General features: G+C 41.4%; 1 protein-coding gene across 12 annotated transcripts in view; it reads right to left on the bottom strand.

Moving 5' to 3' along the window:
- Nucleotides 1-26062, bottom strand: part of BCAS3 (BCAS3 microtubule associated cell migration factor) — a 500928-nt gene that overhangs the window by 12765 nt on the left and 462101 nt on the right. For 5 of the 12 annotated variants that reach the window (XM_073315905.1, XM_073315903.1, XM_073315904.1 and 2 more), the window contains 2 exons: nt 18365-18532; nt 10407-10472 (listed from right to left, as the gene is read on the bottom strand). In XM_073315905.1, the coding sequence (XP_073172006.1) occupies nt 10407-10472; nt 18365-18532 (234 nt within the window). Of the gene's footprint in view, nt 1-5732; nt 5833-10406; nt 10473-18317; nt 18533-26062 lie in introns of those variants that run through there. The other 7 variants (XM_073315908.1, XM_073315909.1, XM_073315910.1 and 4 more) reach the window with 5 other exon arrangements.

Below are 26062 nucleotides of genomic sequence, written 5' to 3' on the forward strand. Positions count from 1 at the left end.
AACAACTCTAAGGCTGAATCCACATAGAATTCTCTACAATGTAACGCATTGGAGATGAAAGCTGGCGTGTCAGGAAAAAAGGGTGGTAGGGTCTAACAACTTGGAGGAGGAGATATTGAAGATAACACGTACCCCAAGGGCTGAAGACAGAGTCTTTTGAACATCAAAAATCAACTGAGATTGTGCAATTACTCTGTAGTGCATTATTTCAATGCTAAAATGCCAAATGATTAACACCTACAAAAATTAAGAGGGCATCTGAATTTACATAAATGTCTGGACTGACTTCAAGCAAGATGAGATGGTTGAGACAAGAATAAAACATTTTCATGTGTGCACCTTTAAAGCATTTTGTCTTCAAAAAATATTGAGCTTGTTGTGTTTTCTTTAAAAAGAAAAACCCCAAACACTCCCAACAACTATGTACATAAACAGTAAGATACCCAAATCTTTGGCATACAGCCAGGCTCAACTCTGAACATTTTATGGAAGGTTAAAAGTGCACCAGATAAAGGATCTAAGCATTTAGAGAGACAATATTCTTCATGATAGGCACTTTCACGATGACTGTAATGCTTTAAAAAATAATCTCAAATTTCATACAGCTGTATATTTTTATAAAGAGGTTTAAGACGTTTTGCTACTTAAATGGCACTTTCAAAACACAAGTTGCTCATTTTAGCTAGTATGTGAAGTTTCAAAAGCTAAAAGAACAATCTAAAAGTTATAGAAAACATATTTCTGTAGCCGAACTACACAGTGTGAAATGTACTAACTGTTCATGCAAGATTTCCAAAAGTGTGTGTTCTTCCCCCACCCCCCGTAAATGAAGAAGCAGATGTAATTGTTTTGATTTAAGAGGAGGGAAAAAAACAACCCTGAACTTCAAAGTCACAATATGTTGCTACTAAAAGTTTACTCTTCAGTCTCCCAACTGGTTTCATTTGCTTTCAAATCTTGAGATCTACAATGTACCCTCTCATATTTAATATATGTTTTCCTGCTGCAAGCCAGTGTGCATATATGTTTTTCATGTATTTAAGCAGAATTATCTTTTATCTTCAATTACACAAGCAGCCCATCTGTGTATTTGAGACCAAAAGCATGTACAGAGAAAACACTATATTAAAATCCCTAGTTCTGGTCTCTTGTTCCTAGGGTTGTGGGAGTGCCTCTGATTGCTCATTAGAGACCCCTCTGCCAAAGAAATTCAAATTCAAATGTTATTTTGTATGGTTCACAACCCTTAACAACTCCATGCTGTTAAATTTTGTTCTGCCACTTTGCTGGAAACAGAGCTCCAGGTTGCCTGGTCCTGCCCAAAAGTTTTGGAGGAAATATACAGGCTTGAATCATAGAATATCAGGGTTGGAATGGACCTCAGGAGGTCATCTAGTCCAACCCCCTGCTCAAAGCAGGACCAATCCCCAACTAAATCATCCCAGCCAGGGCTTTGTCAAAGCATTGAGGCCCAAAGCATGTCTATTCAGTACGATCCTGATCCTGAAAAGCGCAGGGCACCCTCAATTCCCACTAACGTCAACACGAGCTGAAAGTACTCAGCCCCTTGTGGGACTGGGACCCTGCGTCCCCCAGCAATACTATGGCACATCTTATTTTCATCTGATCACAGCAGCTCAAGAAGATGAGCACTGCCTGCTTTTCCATCCCCAACTCAACAGTCCTAGGAAACAATCTGATCATGGAAAAGCTTCCTGAATGTCAACATAATAAATATGGTGATTACCTCACAGTCTGGGCATCATTTCACTGATACGCTGAACGAGAGATTTCAGACATGCCTAAACCTCAAAACCATCGCAATTTCTTTTATGTCTAAAACTTGCTTCACCCCTCGTTATGATTGGATCCCCTAACATCCTAATTTAGAAAAAGAAGGTACTGAATAACTCAGGAAATGGACACATTTTGTGCTGTTACAGTTTTGTTTTCTCTGTGTGTGTGTGGGAGGAGGGGTATGTAAAAGTGTGTACCTCTGCCAAAAACAGTACTGTTGAGTCCCTCATCGCTGCAATTCATTTTGGAGTACTGCAGACCAAAATCATCCTGGTATAGATTCTAATATCCTATGACATAGTGACCCTTTTGTAAGGAGAGCTACAGAAGGACTCTGTGCCCTTCTCCTGAGGGAGAAGGATGCCCTGATGGTGAAAGCTCAAATTATTCAGTGTGTGGCTTTGGTTTGGAGAAGCAGATAAAAGTTTGGAGGCCAGATGATAATCTGGCGAGACTCAGAATAGTTCTTGAAGTCAATGGAGTCACAACAATTCATACCAGCTGAGGATCTGGTCCCAGATGCTTATTAAACTATCTGAGCCTCTTGTATCTAAAAAATGAAGACAGAAATCTCAAGAGAGGAGGCTTTTTTTTTTTTTTTTAAATTGTATGTCCACCATCCTAGTTCCAGTCCCACCCAGGAACTGGAGGGTCAGAAAACCCCAAATGTGTATCCAAATATTTCACGAACACCTCAAATGGGACTCTGTTTGAGATTGGTTCTAAAGCGGGGCCCAGAGGCAGAGATGGCTGGAAAGGTGGAGTGTATGAATACTTTGTCCAAACAAGTTTCCCCATTGCTAGAAAGTGAACATAAGTCATTGAGATTGGGAGGGGGGGAATGGCAGAAGAGGGGTGAACACCTGTGATCCACCAGGATCTCACCATTTTTCAAATTAGTCCGTTTTTACAAATTAAAGTTGATGACGTTGCTTTAAGCAGCTGAGTTTTTCAACCTTGGCCTGATTTTCAGAAATGTCCTTTAATTTTTGCTGACCCACGAATAATTGCACCCACAATAAACTATTTAATTAGTTTAACTGTTTGATTGTGCCTGCCAAAACACACACACACCCTCTGGATTCCGTTATTTTTAGGCACTAACTAAAAGAGGGCTCAAGATACTTTAAAAACCAGAATCAGGCCCTATCTTTTTCTTACTTGTTGCAGAATGTCTGACCCGTACAGTACCACACTGACCTTGGAAATACGTGTGCATGGGCGCCCTGATGGAAGCTATAGGTGAAGGCACAATTTGGCCCTCAGTTAACGCAGATGCATCTGTGTAGCATATTCGTATTTGCTCTCCTGAAAGCAGAGAGCAGCTATCAACTGCTTAAAATAAGGATCCATTTTAATTAGAAAACCTTATTTTAAAAATCATTAAATCATTTAAAAATAATAGATTTTAACACATTAGGCTTTTTTTTTTTTAAGTTCCACATTTTAAAACGTTGCCAAATGTGTGAATGTGCTGCAGACAGACAAGCACGTAGCTCTTGCATGAAGTCTAGAAGAGTTAATGTAAGACCAGGGAATTCTTCTCCGTGAACAAGGGACTCTATGGGAAGAGCTCCCTCACCAGGCTAAGGCATGCACAAGGTGTTCTGGCAGTGGAAAGGGGAAGCTGTGGGGTGTGTTTTGTGGTCTGATTTGGGACAGCACTGGGGGAATGAGGAGCATTTAGGGAGAGACTCTCTGGGACTTCCTATTCAGCACATGGGAGAAGGCCACATCTGGATTCTGAGGTAGGCATGAGGGCTCAGCAGCTTTCCATTATCTCACGCTGACTAGCAGACTGCCTTTCTCTCTCTCTCTAAAGAAGTCACCCACATTTTAGTCTCCTCTGGACAAGAGTTCTGTAATGTGCTCAGCTTTTATAGCTCCCACTGAAGTCTTTTCATACCCCTCCCCACACCACGTGCCATGCTGGAGCATGTGGGCTGAGCTGAGGGAGCACACGTCTTTGCAATGGGTGGGAGCAGTTGCTAATTCTGTGTCCTCTCCTTTAGTGGCCCCCCGGGCACATTCTTCCTGCCTGGAGTTTTTCCAGACAAAACACCGACAGGAACGGCTATAGGTGCAGTGTCCGACCCCAGCGGGCCCTTTAAAGACCACAGTATAGTCTTCAACTTAACAGTCAAAGTTCAACTATTGGGCAGATCTTGAAAACACTTATTGAACAATGGAAATGCCAATAAACCATTTACTGTGGGAGTGCTCCGGGGAGAAGGACTCACCTGCCTTTTGAGGCAAAATACTACAAACAACTTCCTTGGTGGAAAGAGACATTTCTACAAGCATGTGTTTCCAAATGCTGCCTATGCCAATGGCATTAATAGAATTTCCTAGATGTTCTAAAATAACCAGTCTAGCCAATTCTAGATGCTGTGTTAGATTCACATGGCTACTATAGTTGCTGGAAATCATATGCCTTTGATTAAGAGGTTTTGGGACATCCCACACACTGAGCTATGAATGCTGAGGGAGCCTTCTCTAAATTTCCCAGAACTGAAACTGCTGTAGTATTACTCTCCTTGCTGGTCAGTCTATAAAGCAGCACTGACAAGAAGGCACCAATTAGGATTAATATTGGTAGAGATGCATGGATACAAACCTAGGCTTCATACAAAGCCCACTGAAGTCAATGGGAGTCTTTTCATTAAATTCAAAGGGCTTTGGATCAGGCCCATAGGATGAAATCTTGTCCTCACTGAGGTAAATGGCAAAACTCCCATTGACTTCAAAGGGGCATGATTTCACCCCTACTCTCCTTATCTAACAGCTGTGAATGATTGTTTTAAAGTGTCCCTCCACTGTTCTACCTAGTTCTATCAGCAGGGGAAAAACAATTCCCTCTCTATTGGGGGACACAATATGAAAAGTGACATGGTAAAGAGGAAGATTTTGCAATTTATGAGGAAAAAGTGCCACTGGTAACTGAATGTTGATGAATCAAAATCCTGCTAATGTATGAGAACCATAAAGTGAAACATTAAGAGTTGGCTAGCCACAAAAGAAAAACAGACTTGTCTATTTTCATTGTTTAAGATGAAGTGTAAAAAGGAAATAAAGAGCAGAAATGGAGGGGGGGGAAGTCATTTAGGTTTTAAATTTTGTTAAAAGGTTTTAATCTCTCTCTAATCTATTCCTTATATCATCATGGAATTTGGTGTAATTTAAGGAGGTGCTAGCAAAAAAGGTCAAGATTATTTTAAAAACAACATCTATTTTATCCTGGTGTCCCTTTAACCCTTGGCAAAAAAGTTGAAGATCTCTGAGCTAACCAACTTTTAAAAAGAACATTTCGTTTGATGATTCCCTCTAAAACACCTGTATGGAATTATGCTATAGACCTAAACAAATTCTATTTTTGGCCAAGTGTCACTTTGGCTTGGCAGATTTTTCCATTTGCAAAGAATAGTGCCTGCAAAATTATATCTGCATTATTTTTGTCTAAGGATAGTAGCATAGAACATTTAGCAACTATAAACAGAGTAGGATGAAAAATGCTAGAACATGAGAAGAGAGATCAGGATATAATCTCTTCTGACCGGATGCCTGCAAGATATCACTGAATTCTCTCTCTCTTACTGCAACCCGTGTGGAGCCAATATGAACTCCCAGCAAAGTGCTTAAAACCCCATTATTTATAATAACTGTTAAATGATGAGACATTGTTTACCTAGATCGCAAGATAAATTCTCACTTACAGAATGCCCGCCTGAGTGTCCTGAAAGTCATCTGTTTTTTATTTAAATGCAAAATGCAATTAGACTTTCAATAACACAGCAGAAGAATTCAATAAGATATGGCTTTTCACTTACAGTTTAATATTAACATTTCCCCATAAATGTTAATGAATAAAAGTCTATTGTTTTATTTATTATACATGGCAGAGGGTAGGAATGGAGAGAAGGATAATATTTCCATACCATGACTGCAACACTCTTTGACTTCCAGGGGAGCTTAGCATCTCCCAGGATTTGACTTAGAGACATCACCTCCTGCTGGTTACAGACAGAAGTGTTGCCGCTAGAAAAGACAATTCCAAGCATTAGGAAGTAGCTGAAGTAATACGCAAGGGCTGAATCAGCTGATCTACAATAAGGCCTTCCATTAAGATGAATCACTTTCTTCTTTCCTCCCTGTTGTCTCTGTCCTCACTTGGCGGTCGATCTTTCCTTACTTCCCTTGCCACTTCCCACTCTCCTCCTGATTAGTTCCCCTCTAACTGCTACAATAACAGTATCACTGCTAGCTATGCCTGCTGAGCCAGTGTGCCAGGGGTGGAGTGAACAAATATGGGTCATCAGAGTGGGGCTGTGGGCCCAAGGCCGTGAGGTTCCTTAGACACTATGGTTAAATGCCAGGCTTGGATAGCAAGTCCAGATTTTCAGAAAGTTCAGATTATTATTCATCGGATAGCCTTTTCGAGAAACATATTAGGGAAATGACCGGTGTCCTAATTAATAGTGAGGCAGCAAACTCTATGAAACCGTAGTAGAAAAGGGTCTGTGCACCTATGAATGGAAAGTGGGGTCTTCTATGGAACGTCCCGCTATTTCACTCCATGCCACAGACTGATGCTGCCCTCCTTTGGCACAGGAGGCTCAGATGGCACTTTACAGTTGCCCATCAATGCTGTTCCTAAATGTGCAGTACTTCCGTTATCTCAGGAACTGAGCTGCTGCCACAAAACAGTCCCGGTAGCTGCAGGTCGGAGGAGCAAGAGACTGGACGCAGCAGCGGAATACGAGCCTCTGTGGCTGTGTGAAAGAAAAACCACAGGGCCAAGAGGTTGGCCCAGACTGGTGCATTTTCACTGTTTTGGTCTTTGACCTTCCATTTATTGACAAGGATTTTGCCATGTTAATGTGTATTTTGTTGTTTAATGTGACTCATACTTTATGGTATCTTTCTAATAAGAAGTGTTCGTTTAAAAGTTCTCCTGCTTAACAATGCGTTGCTTAAATGGTTTCCCTTCTATTTCCTTCGCTCCTGTTTCCCCTAATGAGCACAATGAATACTTTATGAGGGCTTTTCAATAACTTTGGGTCTTTTCCTTTCACGTTACAGAGAACAGCACATTAATGACCAGAGGCTGGCGTAGATGCTACACAGAGGCCAGAATGGGGATTTAGCTACTGCAGCACATTGTTTCAAATTAAGCAAAGGGACCGATTTTCAATGCATGAAGAAAATGTGTGCTGGGAATCTACATTAATGGAAGGTGCTCAGATACTATGGTGATGGGCAACAGTATAAAACACTGAGATGATTAGGTAGATAGATAGATAGATAGATAGATAGATAGATAGATAGATAGATAGATAGATAGATAGATAGATAGATAGATAGATAGATAGATAGATAGATAGATAGATAGATAGATAGATAGATAGATAGATAGATCGATCGATCGGGTGTATACCGATGGATAGAAAGATAGATGCCTGAAGATGGAATCCTTCCCCCTCACTAACCGGGAATCTGGCCAGTCCCTGCCCCCCATTTCTACAATCACTACTTCAGCATCCACCCATCTATCTAAAATACTTATTGGACCTCCCCCCATTCATGCCTCACAATCTTTAACATATTTATCCCCATAACACCCTGTGAAGAAGAGCAGGGCTATTATACCCAATTTACAGATGGGGAGTTGAGGCGCAGAGGGTATGTCTACACTGCAATTAAAAACTGCAGGTGGCCCATGTCAGTGGACTCAGGCTTGCGGGACTCTGGCTAAGGGGCTGTTTAACTGTGGTGGAGACTTTGGGGCTTGGGCTGGAGGTGAGGCTCTGGGACCCCGCAAGTAGGGGGAGGGTTCCAGAGCTCAGGGTCCAGCCCGAGCCCGAAAGTCTACACTGCAATTTAACGGCCCCTCAGCCCAAGACCCGCGAGCCTGAGTCAGCTGACATGGGCCAGCCACAAGTGTTTAATTGCAAGGTAGACATACCCAGAGGGACTAAACGACTTGCCCAAGGTGGAACAGGGAACTGAGGTGCAGGTATCATCCTAACTGCTGGACCATCCTTCCTCTCCTACCAGCCAGACTGTAACAACAATGGTGGCCTGCTACACACTCACTACGCAAGGGCTTTGGCCAGGGGATCGGCGTGATCTGGACTCACTTGCTAATATCACCCTTCCCTTAAGTCTGCAGCAGTGCTCTGCAGCATAGAGGGGATGTCCAGTCTCCTGGTGTGGCCTCTTTGTGATCTGCCGCCTATGCAGCAGAACCACATTCAGTCCTGCTACTCTGGGGACTTTGTGAATCCGTGCAAGGGATTTGTCCTTTTAGGCTCAAAGACCTTGAGCTGGTGTCTAAGGAGGTAGGTGAGAGGGTTCTGGGATCCTCTTTACACTGTTCAAGCAAGAGGGCAGGATCCCTCCATAAAGCACAGGCCTGTGCTAAGATAGGACACTAGCCTGTGCCTCCCGTCCCCAAGTGGGCTATTGTTAATACCAAGGAATACTTTCAGCCTGATTCCTCACTGCTGGACTCCAGTTTTATGCTGATGTAATGAGTTCTGTGTATTTACACTGGCGTAAAACTGGAGTAGTGAATCAGTCCTATAGTACTTATGTACCACATTTCATCCATTGCTCTCAAAGGACTTTACTAAGTGGGTATTATTATCCCCATTCTGCAGATGGGGACACTGAGGCACAGCTGTTTGCCCAAAGTCACAAAGCAAGTCTGTAGCACATCTGAAATTGGAACCCAGGTCTTCTGACACCCGGTGCACTGGACCGTGATGCTAGCAGCAGCAAGTGCTAGCCACCAGATGGTGGATGCACAGGGTGTTGAAACCTGCAAAGTACACATGCACCCATCTTATGGAATGCAGCCCTGGCCTGCCGGATCTGTGCACATGCCTTCATCCTCGCTCTGCTATCATACCACCAGTCAGAGCAGGATTTGGCTCACAAAGAATCTGTAAAACATCAATCTGTCTCAAATGCTGGATAGTGGGAGCCATTTACCCCTACCCAGAAATACTCAGACCCCAAGCTGCAGCCTACATACAAATATCTGCAAGCGCCACTAAAAAGAACCTCAGAATTACAGGCGTTAGAGATGGAGGAGTCCTACTAGGCTACCAAGTCTTCTACCCCCCGGCCAGTGCAGGATTGTTCCCTATCATAGACTCTCTAGAGCTTTGTCTTTATCTTTTAAAAGGAAGATTTAATAAAGGAATAAACATGTAAAAAAGCCAAATGGACAGTGTTCCAAACCATGCAATGCAATTACAAAATGACTTTAGAAACTTGTTAAAATCAATCGATTTTGCGGGTACCAACATTTATTTCATTAAGTAGCAAATGCCATCTTGAGGGATTGACACTGCAAGGTACTGAGCGCCCCCAAGAATAGAAGCCAAAAGGATGCTCAGCTCCTTGAAGGGTCAGGCCCAAACAAATCCCTCCAATGGCCTGCTCCCATTCCCATTGAAATCAATGGCAAAAGCCACAGCGATCCAAAAGGCTACTGCTTTAAAAGGATAAGAGTATATAGGACAGACAAACATGAACGAAGCCACACTAAAAAGAAGGGTTGTTCAGAATTTCATATGGAACACCAATGTACTGCGGTAAGAGAATTAATCTACTTAATCATTTGAACAACAACAACAGATCTCTAAGGAGAAAGTCAATTGTTTTCCTGCTAACTGCTCGGAGACAAAGCAATGGAAGGAAAATGTCCAGTTCCAATAATGTCATAACTTGATTATAGTCTGCACAGAAGACCTAAAACACTTGGAGAACAGTGAGTAAGAAATTAAGTTTCAAATTAAGTGCCTGTAGCGTGCCACTTCTTCATATTATGACAGGAAGGATGCCACTGGGCTTATTTCACATATGCTAGCGGGTGATGCATGGATACAGTAATCATTTAATCACCTCTTACATTTTTTCCATTTCTTTCTCCTAGAGGAATGACAAATCTAGAAATGTGATTCCACTTTGTTTTATTATTATATTGATTTTCCTGCCTAGAGAAAGTGCATTTGTCCTCTAAACCAGCACACTGGCAAGAAAGGGTTAACAAAATGTTTATCACAAGGCTGGCTTCAGAGTTGAAAGTAATGTGATCAGTAATGAATTTTGTGTTACATTAGGTTGTATAAATGGACAGACAAGCGCAGACAACAAGTGGCCAGGAGTCGGGGCTAATCTAATGATGTAAAAATAGAGACAGCACCAATTATACGTGGGGCCAGCTCAGAGCTCCTGCAGGGACTGCAAATGAATAGGTACAAATCAAATTACTGACTAATAGACGCACTACAAGAGAGGGCAGTCAATGCTAAACGCATTAGGGCCTTGTGACCTCTCCGCTCTGAACAGCAGAATCCTAAATTTGACTTAAAAAAAAAATCAAAGAAACTCTTGTTTGGTTAAGAAGAGAGATAAAACAATGTTGCTTGTTAAATGAATGAAAACATTTAATATTTTTTTTTACCCTTTGTTACCATCTTATGTGAGTACTGGACATTTCCGAAAACCTTTTCAAAGCTGACAGAGGTTTTGCTTTAAAAACAAGAAATATTCTCTGTGCAAAAGTTAAGACCTGATAACAATGCAGTTATGTTACATACCAAAACATTTCAAAGCCATGTGCCTCTCTGTGGAGATGTTTTTTACTGCTACTTCAACGGCTGTGTCTGTATTAAAAATAAAATATTTCTTTAATTTGTTTTTAAATAATAATAAAAAATAAAAAGGATTTTCCCAAAACAACATTTGATTATAAATAAATGCAATTGACCAGCTTATCAAATGGTAGAAAGTCAGATTTGTCTATTGGTACGCACACACCCTTTAGAAACATCACGAGACTTGCAGCTTCTTCTGCAAATGGCAATGAACCTAAATTCACACTGAAAATATTTTTAGTATCGGCATCATTGTCTCCATTCAAAACGCCCCTAAATAATGTGTGACCCAAAAGAAACTTCAGTGAAAGATACAGTTGCTCTTTTTCAAGCTAGCTGCAGCTAACAGAAGCTTTAAAGGGGAAATGGCTGATTTGGCAGCATGTGGCTGGAGAGCTTTGCTGTTCCCCACAGTGCACGTTTAAAAATGGTTAACAGTCAACGTTCAAAGGATTTGGTAATAGTTATTAAGTTAAAAATGCATTTGTTGGCCCTATTGCGTGTATGAGTTGTCTGTTAAGGGAAAGTATATGGACAGTCACATAAAATGCACACTTGTGTGCAACCTGAAGTTGTCCAGGACAAGAGAATGGGAACCCAATTTTAGGGTATCTAATGCATTTAGCAGGATGTATAGCAGCTAAGACAGGCATACATATGTGGCACATGACGAGACAAAGCTCTTGAAAGCAGACACAGCGTGTGCTAGAATGGAGATAAGACTACACAGACACTACACAGAAGAAAACTACTTGGAGGACAATGACTACAATTATACTGAAGAAATTTCATAAAGTTAAATCACACCCATTACAGGGTGGAATTTAAAAGCTATCAGACGACACTGAACACCACACGTCTGGATAAGTTTTCAGTGTAGCGCGCAAGAAATTTGGCATGCAGTGCCAAATCCTCATTCGGTGTAATTCAGCGCAGCTCCATTGATTTGTGGGAAGATGCACCAATTTTCACTGGCTGAGGAACTGGTGTGTGATGGCTGTCACGACTGATGAGAGATACACATTTATATCTCTGACCCATGCTCATAATGTACCTGGAAGAACTTACATTGCCGTACAGTGTGTGAGAGATAATTGAATGAGAATCTGTTCATGTAATAACGACTGCAAATGTGTGCTTCTCCTACACTGCACTTTGAAAAATGTACCTCTGAAAGACTCCTATATATTGAAAAAATATTGAGACTTTATTCAGATGAATCGTGTGATGTAGACATTGTTTGGAGCTCTTGGAGTTATCCAAGGGGGAGAATTTGGTCTCAGAGCCTGGGATGAATGCCCCAGACATTCAAAGCCCCCTTTTAGTAGAAAGGTCATTTTATGTGTCTGTTTGCTGCCCAAGCTGCCTTTACATTGAATCTGTGCAGATGTCTGCCTAAAACGCCCTTCAGACGGCAAATCAATTATGTCGAATTTTTGTCCACCACCCAGTTCAAGGTTGGAACTGAGAAAAGAGTTACAGAGAAGAGAAGGAACAAAATTCCCTTAGTTAAAATAAAGGAAGAAGGAAAGGAAAGAAGAGGAAGGAAGGGACGTTGTCTCTTTTAACTAATTCAAGCTCTGACAATCACTGTGTGTGGCTAACACCTTTCCTTGGACTAAACATCCAAAGGTAGGTGTCTACTCATCTTTGAGTCTCCACACACAGAGTTTGTGACCTTACCCATTTGTTCTACACAGACGTTGTTCAGCATTGGCAGAATTCAACAATCAGTGGGAATGAGATTCATTTGCTCCTCAATTTTAGGCAGATGAACATCTTTTTGAAGTCAATACAGGCACGCATTGTTCCCTTTATTTCTTTTCATGAACTTCAGAGATTGGCGCAAACCACAAAAGTCATATAAGGATTTAAAAAAACTTCCCCTCCCAAAGCTCGAAGGTATTCAGGTCTGGGATTTTGGTTCAACCCAGGGTAACATTATGGTAACCAGACGCAACATTTGATTCTAGATGTGCGTTCAGATTCTGAGCTTTCCTAAAATTTTCTCATACCAATCTTCAAGTTTGTGGATTCGAATTTTGCTCAGTTTCACACTGAAAGGCCACCTTCAGTTCACCCAACTGCAAAACGGGTGCCTGATCCATTGGGTTAAAGCAGTCAGAGGCAGGCTGATGTGATGCTGGCCACATCACTCCTGTGTCCCACTGGCTATGAAACTGCTCTGCCTCAACCACGTCAGCCTGCTGAGCCATTGGAACTTTGACTTTTTGACCTTTTCTGTTCCTAAACTTCCAAAGTTGGTAGTTAAACAGACTACCAGCATTTTTGCAGGGGTCTGTTAAGGTAAAAAATTTACCTTGGCCTTTTATGGAAACTTCGCATTAGAACTGGTTTAAAATATTTCCCTTTAAATTCTGTTCTTACTGCTCTATACAAATCTTGTTGGTTTTATTGACCATGATAATGGCAATGACAGAAGTTCGCTGGGGGCAAAATTCATAGTTAGAGGTGGGCCCAAACTTCAAAAATTGGGGATCTTTCTGCAGGGTCTGAATACAGGATTTTAGCTTGAACCCATCTCTGCTCCTGACACATGATCCAAATTAATTTAGAGAAACCGATGATTATTTTGCTTATGATTTAGGATGCAAACTGACCTAACGCAAGGCTTTATATTTTATGATCAGTAAGAAGGCACACATTCTTACAAAGAAAAATCTTACAAATATATAGCAACCAAAGGTATTATTTGCAAAATAAAGTAGATATGAGCCAGCAATATAACCCTGAGGCTGAGATACAAACAGTAATGGGGAAGATTTAGCAGAAGAGCACACTAATATGAACTTAGAATCATCTGAGGAGAGTGAGTCAGATTCTACACTTACGAAGTCCCATTGACTTCAGTGGCATTACGCTCATAGTGCTGCATTTGATGGGGCACTCGTTGTGCCAGCATCGAGTCTACCAATGTAAAGCAGACTGAAGGCAGATTCCCTTACCCTATGCTAAGAAAATATCCCAAACAGTGTGAAATACACTTACGTTGTTTGTGTGGGGGGGGGTTTACAGGTGATCGGTGACTTATTCTTTGCAGACAAGTTTCTCCCTTCTAGACTTCTTAATGAATTAAATCTGCTGAAAGCATCCATCACTGCATTATCTATGCGCTTTATAGAAATAATAGGAAGCCTGCATAATTGCTGAGAATTATTCTTATGCTGCAAAGACATGCTGAAGTCAATAGGGCAGAGGCAACTCAGCCTATGGGTTAAACCTCCCCCCAAGCCCACCCAGGGGGGCTGAGTTGCAATTCCCCGCCGCCCCCTTTGCTGCAAAGCTGCAGCAGAGCCAACCATAGCCACGACCGCTGCCCTGAAATTGCAGTAGTTCCCATTGCTCCATGAGATTGAATGGCCAGTGGCAGATCCACTGGCCTCACTATGCTCCTCATATCCCCTAACTCAGCTGCTCAGGGAAGTGGACGGAGCCCCTATAGAGCTGGGCTCCACTGTATGCATGGGGCATGTTTGTCTTGTGGTGTCGTCCAGATCTTGCCCTCCACAGAATCAAACTGCCCTGGGTCCTTTGCTTCTGAGGCCTACTACAGTCGCAGAGGAGGGGGGCGGAATTTGTCCCCCATGGTACTTAGCACATTTAGCTCCAACAGCACTCAGAAGTGCGATACCGCGCAGCAGAAATACTCTTCCTTGGTTATACTTCAGAACACTTATTTTTAGCCACACTGCAAGTCTCATCCCAGATTGTGGACTAAATTCCTGTTTTAAGTCTAGAGATGATCAAAAAGATCTGGAAGCTTAAGAAATGTACATTTGGGAAGCCTGCATAAATTAATGCACTTACTGATTATAGTACATTTTTGGCTGGGTGGGTGGGAGAGAGGAGAATTACCTAGGGTGGAATTCATATGTCAAACCCGAGACAAAATAATACATTGTTACAGCAGCATTTCCAAGTAATAGAGCAGGTAAGAAACAAAGAATTAGTTAATATCTACAGCAAAAAATGGACCTTTGGATTATGAGCATGTGTTTCATGTGCATTATTATAGGTATCAATCCTGATTACTATACAAATCTACATGCCAACTATGTCCTAACTGTTAAGGCATTAAAAGAATCTATTTATCTCTTGCCATTAAGAGCATGTCAGAGCCAATTGAGCACTTGATAATGTCTCCCTGTCCATTCCATTGTCCATTTATTCTTTTGTCCATCCACAGAGAACTAAGCACAGAGCATGTTTCAATTCAGTGCTAGTAGTTTTTACTCTTTTACGTCACAGTTCACATAAAATTTTGTGGTTTAGTAAATGCCTTTAAAATGTTTTTAAACACTGTGTCTGCAAAGTATTCAAGAAGCATAATAAAGGATTAAACCCAGCCACCACTTTAAGTCAAAATAAGTCACTTTTAGGATAATTAGAGATGGGGATTATAAATTATATAATTTTGGGTCCAACGCAGCACTATAAATACTGTGTTTGGAGTCAGTAGCAATATAGAAACTAATGGGAGAGGGAAGCAAATTTATGGTGTTCCTCAGTGCAGATGTCTTTGCTATCATTTCATCCGACTGACTGGGCAAACAGGAATTCTAAGAAGCAAGGACCATGCTCAACGTTTGTGTGTTTTTATAAAAGAGACAAATGGCTAATTCAGCCAAAGACTGTCAAGATGTGGCTAGCTTTGGGGGGTGGGGGGGTGGGGGGTTAAAATAATCCTGCTTACTAGGAGCCAACAAGGACACTTCTCTGTTTGATCTGGGGTGATATACCATCAATTTATCTTTTTCTATTTCCTAACCAGTATATAGCTGCCAGCACTTTAATGTGCTATGCAGCTGTTTGGCAAATGGCTGGTTGCCAGTCTGTCTGAGAAAAACTACCCCATGTTACTGATGTGGGTTGATTCCCTGGGCAAGCGGATCTTCCACATCTCAACACAGTAGGACAGCACACTTTATAAGACCATCTGATAATGTGGATCTCATGAAAGGGGCAAGCTGAGTTCAAGAGTAGATATGGGGTGGGAATGTGGGGGTGAGGTGCACAGAGGCGTTCAGAGCCTTAGGAATCAGTTTTATCTCCTGTATGAAACCAACACTTGCCAGGTTTTGAGCCTAGAATCCCAGTTCGTGAGAAGAAAATGTGGTACTGACTAGACAGAGCCCTGTGCATAATAACAAACAACAACATGGTTGAGGGCTAATATGCATGTAACTCACAGGTGTTACCCACTACTACACTAGGATACCTACAGTTCATGCTTTTGCGTGGTATATAAGCTTACACTGTACAAAGATTATCCACAGGAAACATGCATGTGCATGGGGTGAAAAGAGGAGAATGATCTTTTTAGAAGACTTTTAATTTAGTGATGGCTTCCCTCTGAAAATTGTTCACCTTTGTTTTCACCCTTATAAACCTCCTATGCGCTAAATACTGTGGCCTAAATTTCATCTTTGTTATATCAGTTTAACCCCCAATGAAACGGATGCTCGTTGCAATTAGTGGGGTTGCACCTGTGAAACTGAAAGGAAAATGTAGCACTAGGTTTCTTTTTTCTTTTTTGATTTATAATCTGCAGCCACCAGAATCTCTGGGTGCACTTACAAATATTTGAAGAACAGACATCAGCTTCTGAAGCGGAAATTCCAACTTCTTTGGGGGAACTACTCATAACAACAAAGCAATCCTGTTTCCAGAATGGAAGTTTCCTAATATTAGAAGTCTTTTTTTTTTTTTAAACTCTTTCCAGGTACTGGATCCAGAGCTCTTGCAGCTCCTGCTAAAGCTAATAGGCCGGATCCTGTAGTGTGCATGAGCTGGAAAGCAAGCAGGACAAGGAGGTGTGTGCAAAAGAGGCTTGAAGCTCACCTCTTGATTCCTTTGGTCTGGCTGCAGCTTGAGTAATATTCTAAATGTCACTAGGCTGCGGCAGCCACAGGGCAGTGAAAACACAGCTGGGGATTAGTATAGTACAAGGGTGCTCCATTTTCTCTGGCCATTCCTCCTTTTCCCTGCTCTGCTGGCAGCAGGAAAATTGAGGGGGGTACGAGCCCCTATGTTAGCTGAACACCACTAGAGGCTTCTTCTTAAATGGTGATGGATCTTCCTTCGGCTACTTAAAGCAACTTTAGGGCCACATTACACTAGTGGTGTGGTGCAAAGAAGCCATGCAGGAGCATCTGGCCCAATATTTGTAAGGGTATTTAAGGCCCGTGTAAGGTCTAACTGAAGGATAAGAGCCAGCTCCCATGAACTGCAGTCACTAGTCACCTTAACCCAGCATCTCCAGATTGCTTTAACTGTCACAGCAAGTATCATCCTACACAATCCACTACCCTTTGAGAAGGCTGTAAAATGCACAGGCTGGGAGTGAAGATGGCCCGTCGCTTTATATGGAGAATGCCCTTCCAAAGTGCATGATAGCTGGTATCAATAGGGACCGAAATAAATAAAGCACTTTTAGAGCGTTTTCCATTTTTACAGCACTTTGAAAATGTTAGAGGATTAATCTCCACTGCAATCCTGTGAGGTATCGTTACCCTTATCTTACAGCGGAGGGAATTAAGTCAAAGGGACCTTACGTAACTTGCCCAAGGCAACAACAGGAATAAGTACAAGAGCTGGAATTGGAACCCAGATCAGGTGCTTAGATCACCACTTTCTGTCAACTGCCAACCCTAAACCGCCACTTAATTCCATCTTCATCCCGCAACAATGTCTAAAGTCCGAGAGGGTCCAAACAGGTCAAAGATCACCACCGTGGGATGTAAAGGCTGCTTCTGGACCGAGCAAGTGGCCAAGTTATATCTATTTGACATGACATGTGCAAGCCCCAGGTTTCCCATTCCCAGACTCTTCCTTGAGACAGCAGGGACTGGCAGCTCAATGATAAAGGTGGAGCATCTTGGGTTGCTCAACAGTGACTCCCCTGCAAATTAAGGGCCAGCACTGATGGGAGGAGTCCTGTTCAGTCCTCTACAGCCAGAACAACAAGAACAGGGGACTAATGGGGGGACAGTGGAATGGGGAACCCTCAGGAATAAAGAGCAAAAAGAGAAAAGGCAGTTTCCAACCTACAAGGCCTTACATAATGCCAATATGTTGGCATGTTCATATGTTACTGTTACAGCTCGGTCTTTTTTTCTTCCCAGGCATCTCGCCAAAATGAGGACATGGTGACAAATGAGTGGGCATCTGATATGAGAAGCTACTACTGATATTAGCTGCTGGTCACAACACAAACAGTGCACAGATCATAGACAGATATGTCCTTTTACTCGAGGGTATTTTAAAAACAATTCAGAATTAACAAGAGAAGTAAAACCCACAATTACTCTGAGCGCTAGCATTTCTGAGCGATTCCTGTCTCTAGGGCTGCTGTGAGCAATGTAATCTCTGAAGTGCCATTCCATTTATGTAAATACATTGTATAATTTATCAATATAATGGACAGTGATGAAGATGGATTAATTTGGATTACAGAACCAGCACTATATAGCGGCTTTACAGAGAACAGATAATTACACAGACAGAATCTAATTTGAATGTTGTTTTGATCATTGTCTGCATGAGCAACAGTTTGAGGAAGCATCTGATGCTCAGAGGTGCTCAACTCTTTGGGCCCACGTCACTAGAGCAATACAGAAAATAAAAAAGCCTAAAATGTGAATATTTCTCTTAAAGTCATTTTGAGGATTGCAAGATTCTGTACTTATGGGATCTGCCAATATTTTCTTCCTATTAAAGATTGCTCCCATGTTGGGGAAGACTCTCGCAAAAGCCATGTAATCTCTGAGGTGTCATGCGTGTGGTTTGCTGAGAAAAAGGGAAGCAAAATTTTAACGAGTTAAAAAAAATCACCATTGGGTGAGCTGTATGTGATCTCTGATCACATTTCTTCTTTGTACCTGTTCCTGATCCCACTATGTCCCTGCTGGGTGACTCAGACATTGCATCAGCCAGCCGTTCCCGAAGGCCCTCTTCGGTGTGCTCGATGGAAGACATGTGACGGAGACCAAAGCTCTCAGGCCAACTTCCACAGACTTCCAGCAGGGTCACGCTCCGATCAAAGGCACCTTTAACAAACAAATGGGAAATGCTCGTTGACTAGTGTAGACACCAGAACTAACCTACATCCATACCCAAAATAGGTTAACATTGAAATAATTCACAGAAAAGGAAGAACTGTTTGGAATCTGAGTTCACAACGTATCTGAAAGACAAATGTTGGCACATTAATTAAAATAGTGATATTAAAATACACAATGCGTAGCAGAAACGGGTAGTTACAGCCTAAACTAGTAGCCTTTTTTGATCATTTGAAAGCAAAACTGTCAGGTTAAAAATCATGGGCCTCATTCTGTTCTCACACTAGTGTGAAACAGGAGTAACTCCAATGAAGTTAACGTAATTACACTAGTGTAAAGCCAGTATAAGTGAGAGCATTTATTTTTTAAAAAATCTGTGTCTATGTCACTAATAACATCTTAGACAATTAAAAATGAATTTTTAAAAAAAATCTGATTTGTCTTTTACTGTGTATTTGTTCAACTTTTTGCATTCCTCTCAACTGGGACAATGAAAATAGACTAGTTGTTTCCTTTTTGCTTACAGTCAAAATTTCTAGCCAATTTCATTTTCATGCTCTCATGCAGCAGCACAATATTGTGGTCTTTGGGCTTTGAACACTGCTGTGGAGGGTGGAGTGTAATGTTAAGTCTATTTTTAAAAAATGTTTCCAGCGGAATAAAAAAGCACTTCTATTGATCTTAGATTCTGTGTGAGCATGTTTCTACAAAAATGACATTTTAGGCCAGATAGAGCTAAACAGCGCCCCTTTCATCAGTGATGCAATAGTGGAGATGCTGGCTGTTGTGACAGAGTGCAACGATACAGTCTCCAGAAAAGATACTTAAACTAATTCCTTAACGTGCAGTTGTTTCCTAATTCAAAATAGTACATGATGTTCTGTTGAATGCAAAGATTAGATTCTGAATCCAAGATCACTTCAAAGTACAAATTAAAATTATTCTACTTTATTATACAGCAAGTCTTCTGTGAAGGCTTACTTTAAATCATTCCCACTTGGAACACGATTACAGTTATGCTTTGTTGCTTCAAGCACATACCATTTACTCAACTATTAGGAAACCGAATATGCAGCATTTATTGTGCCTGGTTTCTGCCAGCCTATGAAGGGGAAAAAATGCAAATGCCAATGTTTCTCAAAGTTAAAAGTACATGAAACACGTCCTTGTTATCAGGCCTTTGGTTCTCCCCTTTGATCAGCCGTCAGAAACTATCTACACTTGTACACTGTGACTGTACAGCTTCACAGCACACTCTCTGCCAATGACAGGTGGTAATAGAAAGGGTGAGAGACCAAGCCCTGCGGCAGGCGTCCCTTCCTCTGATAACGTCCAAAGTACTGGGTGATAACCGTTAGTAAACACTCGGGGAGCCAGTTAATCCATACATCAGCAAAGAGGGGCAGATAATTTTGAACTCTAATAGCATGGACAAAAGCACAGGGGATGGCATTCAGGGATTTATATGGGCTGCAATGGTGACTTCTGGCTCCTGAATTTCATCAGCGCATACAGCTTTGATTTATCTCTTTGCCTGGCTGCAGAGTAGATTCCTGGCATTAGAAAACCATCAACACTGCAACAGACCTCTACGGAATGGGAACATGGCTCTTGTGCCACACATGCTCTTGAACTTTGGATGAATCCCAGGTGGAACCTAGAGGAAGAATGACCAAATAGTTCAGCTTTGTAATGGGCCTTTGGATTAATATGGCTTCTCCAGCCATTTAGTTTGTTTTTTAAGGAAGGCCTAGAAAGGCCCGTTGGAGAAAATGCAGAGAGGCGGGGGAAAGTCCCCTATATTCTGATTTATGCCTCGCTTCCATGTTGCCAGCTTCCCTAACTGTACATGAAATAACAAGATTTGGCTCTTTTTTTTTTATACTTCTCTTTTCAGAATGTTCATGGGGCCAAATCTGGAGGCCCTAACTCAGCTTCTACTCTGACAATCCCCCACTCATTTCAATAACTTTGGTAGGCCATGTAAATACCTAGATAATCATTATGGAACTTTTAAACCGAATGCAAATATAATATGGTACAGGGAGGACTTTTAGAAACTCCCCCAGGTTTTTCCCATTGAGCTAGAGAACGATAATGAGAGATCTATTCTTTATTAGTGTCAGCTCTTATTCTGAAAGCAAGAAGCTAAACAATTCCTGCCCCATGAGCAGACATATGAATAATAAAGCAAATGTTTTTTGAAGCTCTGCCAAGATGACTGCATACGTGCACAAGTAGAAACTTCACAGAGTGCCCCTCTTTAGTTCCAGAGATACTTGAGTGAGAGCAAAGGAGACAAGTGTAGCCTTACCTCTACAATCAGGGCCCCAGAGCTGCCAAAAGTTCTTAGCAGCAACGTGTGAGGTGCAAGTGTTAATGTAAATGCAGGTTACAGGGATTAACTGCATCCAATGCTTTCTTGTAAAATAAACTGAAAGGCTTGTGAAGCTCTAGTGTTATCTTTTTCTCCCTTTTCACTCCTTTTCCACATTATGTGTATATGTCTGGTAATAAATTTCATGTCAGGGCATCTAGCTACGATTCACCCACCACAACTGTAGGCCCCAGCTTGATTATCAGTCTGTCTTTGAATAGCATGGAATGGGGGTGCAAAGGGGCTTTATGCTGGCAGATAATCTCCGACTGGGGTACTGGGCTCCACAAATGTATTCTTACTTTATTATGTAACACTGATTTGTTAAACTGGCTCTACAACAGAGCAACACACAAAAACGCTGCAAAGAGCTAACCGGACTATGGAGTGTTTGAGAGTATCAGCTAATCATAATCTGTAACCAAAAAAATAAAATAAAAATCAATCCATCCATCTTTATCCATCCATTTATCATATTTACACAGCGCCAAACACTGTATAATCTAGGTGCCATAATGGAGGATGGAATAGAGATGGGCCATAACTGCTACCATTTATACAATTCATGCCCTCCCTGATCCTTGGCGATTCAGATAAAATGGAACCTAACCCTAAACCGTCTGGGTTATTTTGTACTGTTAAGCCAAAAATCACCAGTTTTGCTTGTCTTCACAGTAAAAAGTCTATCTTAAATATCCTCAGGAAGACTAAGATTACTTGCCATGTATCTTCAAATATGCCTTGCCACTGGATCAGTAGACTACAGTCTTATCAAACGGAAATAATTCTCCAATTGTAGAATTAAGACCCGAATATTTTTACATTTTGGACGATAGCTTTGTGAAATGAATGAAATCACTCGGCGGGCTGGTAATTTCCAAAGAGTTTTAATGTTCTTTGCCTTGTGTACACCATTATTAGTGGGTCAAGAAAACTCACGATTTCCAATCTAAACTGATAACAGCTAATCATATCCTTGCTATTTATGAAATTGTTTTACTTTTTCATTTTACTGTTTGCTCCAATGTCCCCTTTTCAATACTTGTACCAGAAGTACAATACAATACTTGTACCAGAAGTTCCAGTATTTGAATAGCTAGCTCATCAAATTTCTCATCACTGGGCAGGCTGTGTCTTAAGAATAAGACTTAAAACATTATTCGGCTCTCAAAATCCACGAAATACAGCCAGAAGTTAATGGCAATACCGATAAGGTTAGGGAAAGCATGGTGCCAATTAAATGGATTACAAAACGTTTGACAGAGAGCAGACTCTGAAGGGTGTGTTTACTGACAAACTGCTGAAACCTTACTGACAACCACAAAAATAAGACTATGATGTGTGAATCAATCTATTCTGCTATGTTAATCTAGTAACATATTTTCTCTGTTGGTGAACAAGTTTGCATGTAGATGGAGAAATTAATTTAGGAACATCCCAAGAGAGAAGCAAAACAGGTACCATTTTAGCAACAAAAGTTTATGGGTGAAATCCTGGTCTCAATGAAGTAATGGCAAAACTCCCATTCACTTCAATAGGAGTACTTGTGGCACCTTAGAGACTAACCAATTTATGACATCTTCATCATCTGGACCCATGGAAAAGAAGCCCTTGAGGAATTCCACCATGATTTCAACAATTTCCATCCCACCACCAACCTCAGCCTGGTCCAGTCCACACAAGAGATCCACTTCCTGGACACTACAGTGCTAATAAACAATGGTCACATAAACACCACCCTATACCGGAAACCTACTGACCGCTATTCCTACCTGCATGCCTCCAGCTTTCACCCTGACCACACCACACGATCCATCGTCTACAGCCAAGCTCTGCGATACAACCGCATTTGCTCCAACCCCTCAGACAGAGACAAACACCTACAAGATCTCTGTCAAGCTTTCTTACAACTACAATACCCACCTGCAGAAGTAAAGAAACAGATTGATAGAGCCAGAAGAGTTCCCAGAAGTTACCTACTACAGGACAGGCCTAACAAAGAAAATAACAGAACGCCACTAGCCGTCACCTTCAGCCCCCAACTAAAACCCCTCCAACGCATTATTAAGGATCTACAACCTATCCGAAAGGATGACCCAACACTCTCACAAATCTTGGGAGACAGGCCAGTCCTTGCCTACAGACAGCCCCGCAACCTGAAGCAAATACTCACCAACAACCACATACCACACAACAGAACCACTAACCCAGGAACTTATCCTGGCAACAAAGCCCGTTGCCAATTGTGCCCACATATCTATTCAGGGGACACCATCACAGGGCCTAATAACATCAGCCACACTATCAGAGGCTCGTTCACCTGCACATCCACCAATGTGATATATGCCATCATGTGCCAGCAATGCCCCTCTGCCAGGGACATTGGTCAAACTGGACAGTCTCTACGTAAAAGAATAAATGGACACAAATCAGATGTCAAGAATTATAACATTCATAAACCAGTAGGAGAACACTTCAATCTCTCTGGTCACGCAATCACAGACATGAAGGTCGCTATCTTAAAACAAAAAAACTTCAAATCCAGACTCCAGCGAGAAACTGCTGAATTGGAATTCATTTGCAAATTGGATACTATTAATTTAGGCTTAAATAGAGACTGGGAGTGGCTAAGTCATTATGCAAGGAAGCCTGTTTCCTCTTGTTTTTTCCTACCCCCCCCCCCCCCAGATGTTCTGGTTTAACTTGGATTTAAACTTGGAGAGTGGTCAGTTTGGATGAGCTATTACCAGCAGGAGAGTGAGTTTGTGTGTGTATGGGGGTGAGGGGGATGTGAGAAAACCTGGATTTGTGCAGGAAATAGCCCAACTTGATTATCATGCACATTGTGTAAAGAGTTGTCACTTTGGATGGGCTATCACCAGCAGGAGAGTGAATTTGTGTGGGGGGGTGGAGGGTGAGAAAACCTGGATTTGTGCTGGAAATGGCCCACCTGATGATCACTTTAGATAAGCTATTACCAGCAGGACAGTGGGGTGGGAGGAGGTATTGTTTCATATTCTCTGTGTATATATAAAGTCTGCTGCAGTTTCCACGGTATGCATCCGATGAAGTGAGCTGTAGCTCACGAAAGCTCATGCTCAAATAAATTGGTTAGTCTCTAAGGTGCCACAAGTACTCCTTTTCTTTTGGCGAATACAGACTAACACGGCTGTTACTCTGAAACCATTCACTTCAATGAGTCAGAATTTCACCCTATGGGCAGACAGCTTTGACATGAACAGCAAATTCACCTCTCTCCTTATGTACTAAAGATGGGCCCATACTGAACCCCTTCCATACTTCTGTAGCATCTGACATGCTTTATTAAGCAAACAGTTATAATAATTATAATTTAATTGGAAATTACTATTGTTATTTTAAAAAAATCAAATACATCTTTATAACAAAATCTATGAGCAGGAGTGACTTTCTCTGTAGAATCAAAAAAGAATGCAGATAAATGTTGCAGCTGAATATCTCTACTTGAATATCAAGATTCTCAAACATTTCAGGGTGAGTCCATCTCTGATAAGAATGCTTTGCAATTCTAGTATGTTTATCTTTACAATATCCAAAAGCATTATGGAGCAATTCTGCCCTCAGATAGGCACATGCAACTCCTCCTGATTCTAACACATAGAAGACAATTTTCTTCTGTAAGCCTAATTCTCTTCTTATACTAGTCTTACCGTTGTGTAACTCCATTGATGCTGGTCTTATATTGGAGTTACTCCTTATTTACACTAGTGAAAGTGAAATCAGAACTAGACCCTCTGTCTGTTGCTTAACAATTCTCCAGCTTTAACAACAGCCTAGATTTCTCTTATTATTTATACTAAATCACCTTGCTTATATTGCATGGTTTTTCTTTAATATTACAATTGTTTCAGGCCTTTAAAATAAAAGAAAATTTAAATTAAGTTCCATAGTGGGAAAAAATCCCAAGTCCTTGGAAACCTTCTTTATTTTCACAGTTAGCAACACCAACCAAAGACCAAGAAAACCGGGCCAGATTAGTTTCTTCTCTGGAAAAAAAAAATAAAACCCTGGTGCTTAAAAAAATGTTTAAACATATTTTAATGGTTCTAGTATGTTATTTTTCTAAGTCAAAATTGCTAAGCTATATCTTTCACCATGGCCCTTTAATTCAAAAGCCAGGGGAAATTTTTTTTCATTAAAATTCTAGGATGGCTTTGGTTAAAATATGAAATCAAGTAGCTCCATTTCCTGTCTTCTGAGGAACAGTAAATCAAAAATAATATGTTATCCAAAAATATAGTAATGGTTCTATTAAATGGTTTGACAGTTCTGAGCCTCACCTTGCATATTGCAACACCCACATGAGCAAAAATAACAGAGTAAATAGGAAAGGAAATGACCTGCCAATTTTAATCAAGAAAAGATGCCTCCCTCCCAGGAAAGAGACATGAGCTTGACTCCACTGGAGATGGCAAAGTCTGGAAGTGTTATTGAGACAGTCCCTGAGGGAGAGGAAGTGCTTCGCATCACTGCACTGCTACCTTCTCTGGCTGATTAAGAAGCATGGATGGGCTTTGAAGGCAGTCCCGACCCATCCTGGACCGGAAATATTGGTGACCACAATGTAAGTGTCTGTAAAATTGAGCTATGGGAGAGAACCCCATGGGGGGGAGGGAGGATGGAAATTTCCTGCCCAAAGTAAAGAGGCAAATTATAACATTTGAATAGCACTGGTTGAACTTTCCTACAGCATTTGCCAATTCACTTTCATGCTATAACTCTGTTACTCCAAGGGGATTGCTACAAAGCAGCAGCATTTAGTTCTTACTTGAACAGGGACCTGTCCAAATTCCACTGTTAACTATAGAGGAAACGGAGCCTTCCCTAAACGGCAGTATATTTGAATTTTATATGTGTAGCCATGCTCAGCTGCATGCTATGTGGACTCTGTCTGGAGTACGGTTCACATATTTCTTTCTACTTCATATGTGGTATGTACACTTCTACGTGTCTGACAAACTTCAGAAACGATTCGCCCTCTGTATGTTTTTAATAACTCAAGGCTCAGGTGTTAATGATCAGCTCTGGAAATGGTTGCATATGAAGGCAAGTCCATTTACCCATCCTCCTTCCCTTCCCCTCCCCTCCCCATACTGTCTTTC

Source organism: Lepidochelys kempii, chromosome 17, assembly GCF_965140265.1.
Source record: "Lepidochelys kempii isolate rLepKem1 chromosome 17, rLepKem1.hap2, whole genome shotgun sequence".
Lineage (NCBI taxonomy): Eukaryota > Metazoa > Chordata > Testudines > Cheloniidae > Lepidochelys > Lepidochelys kempii.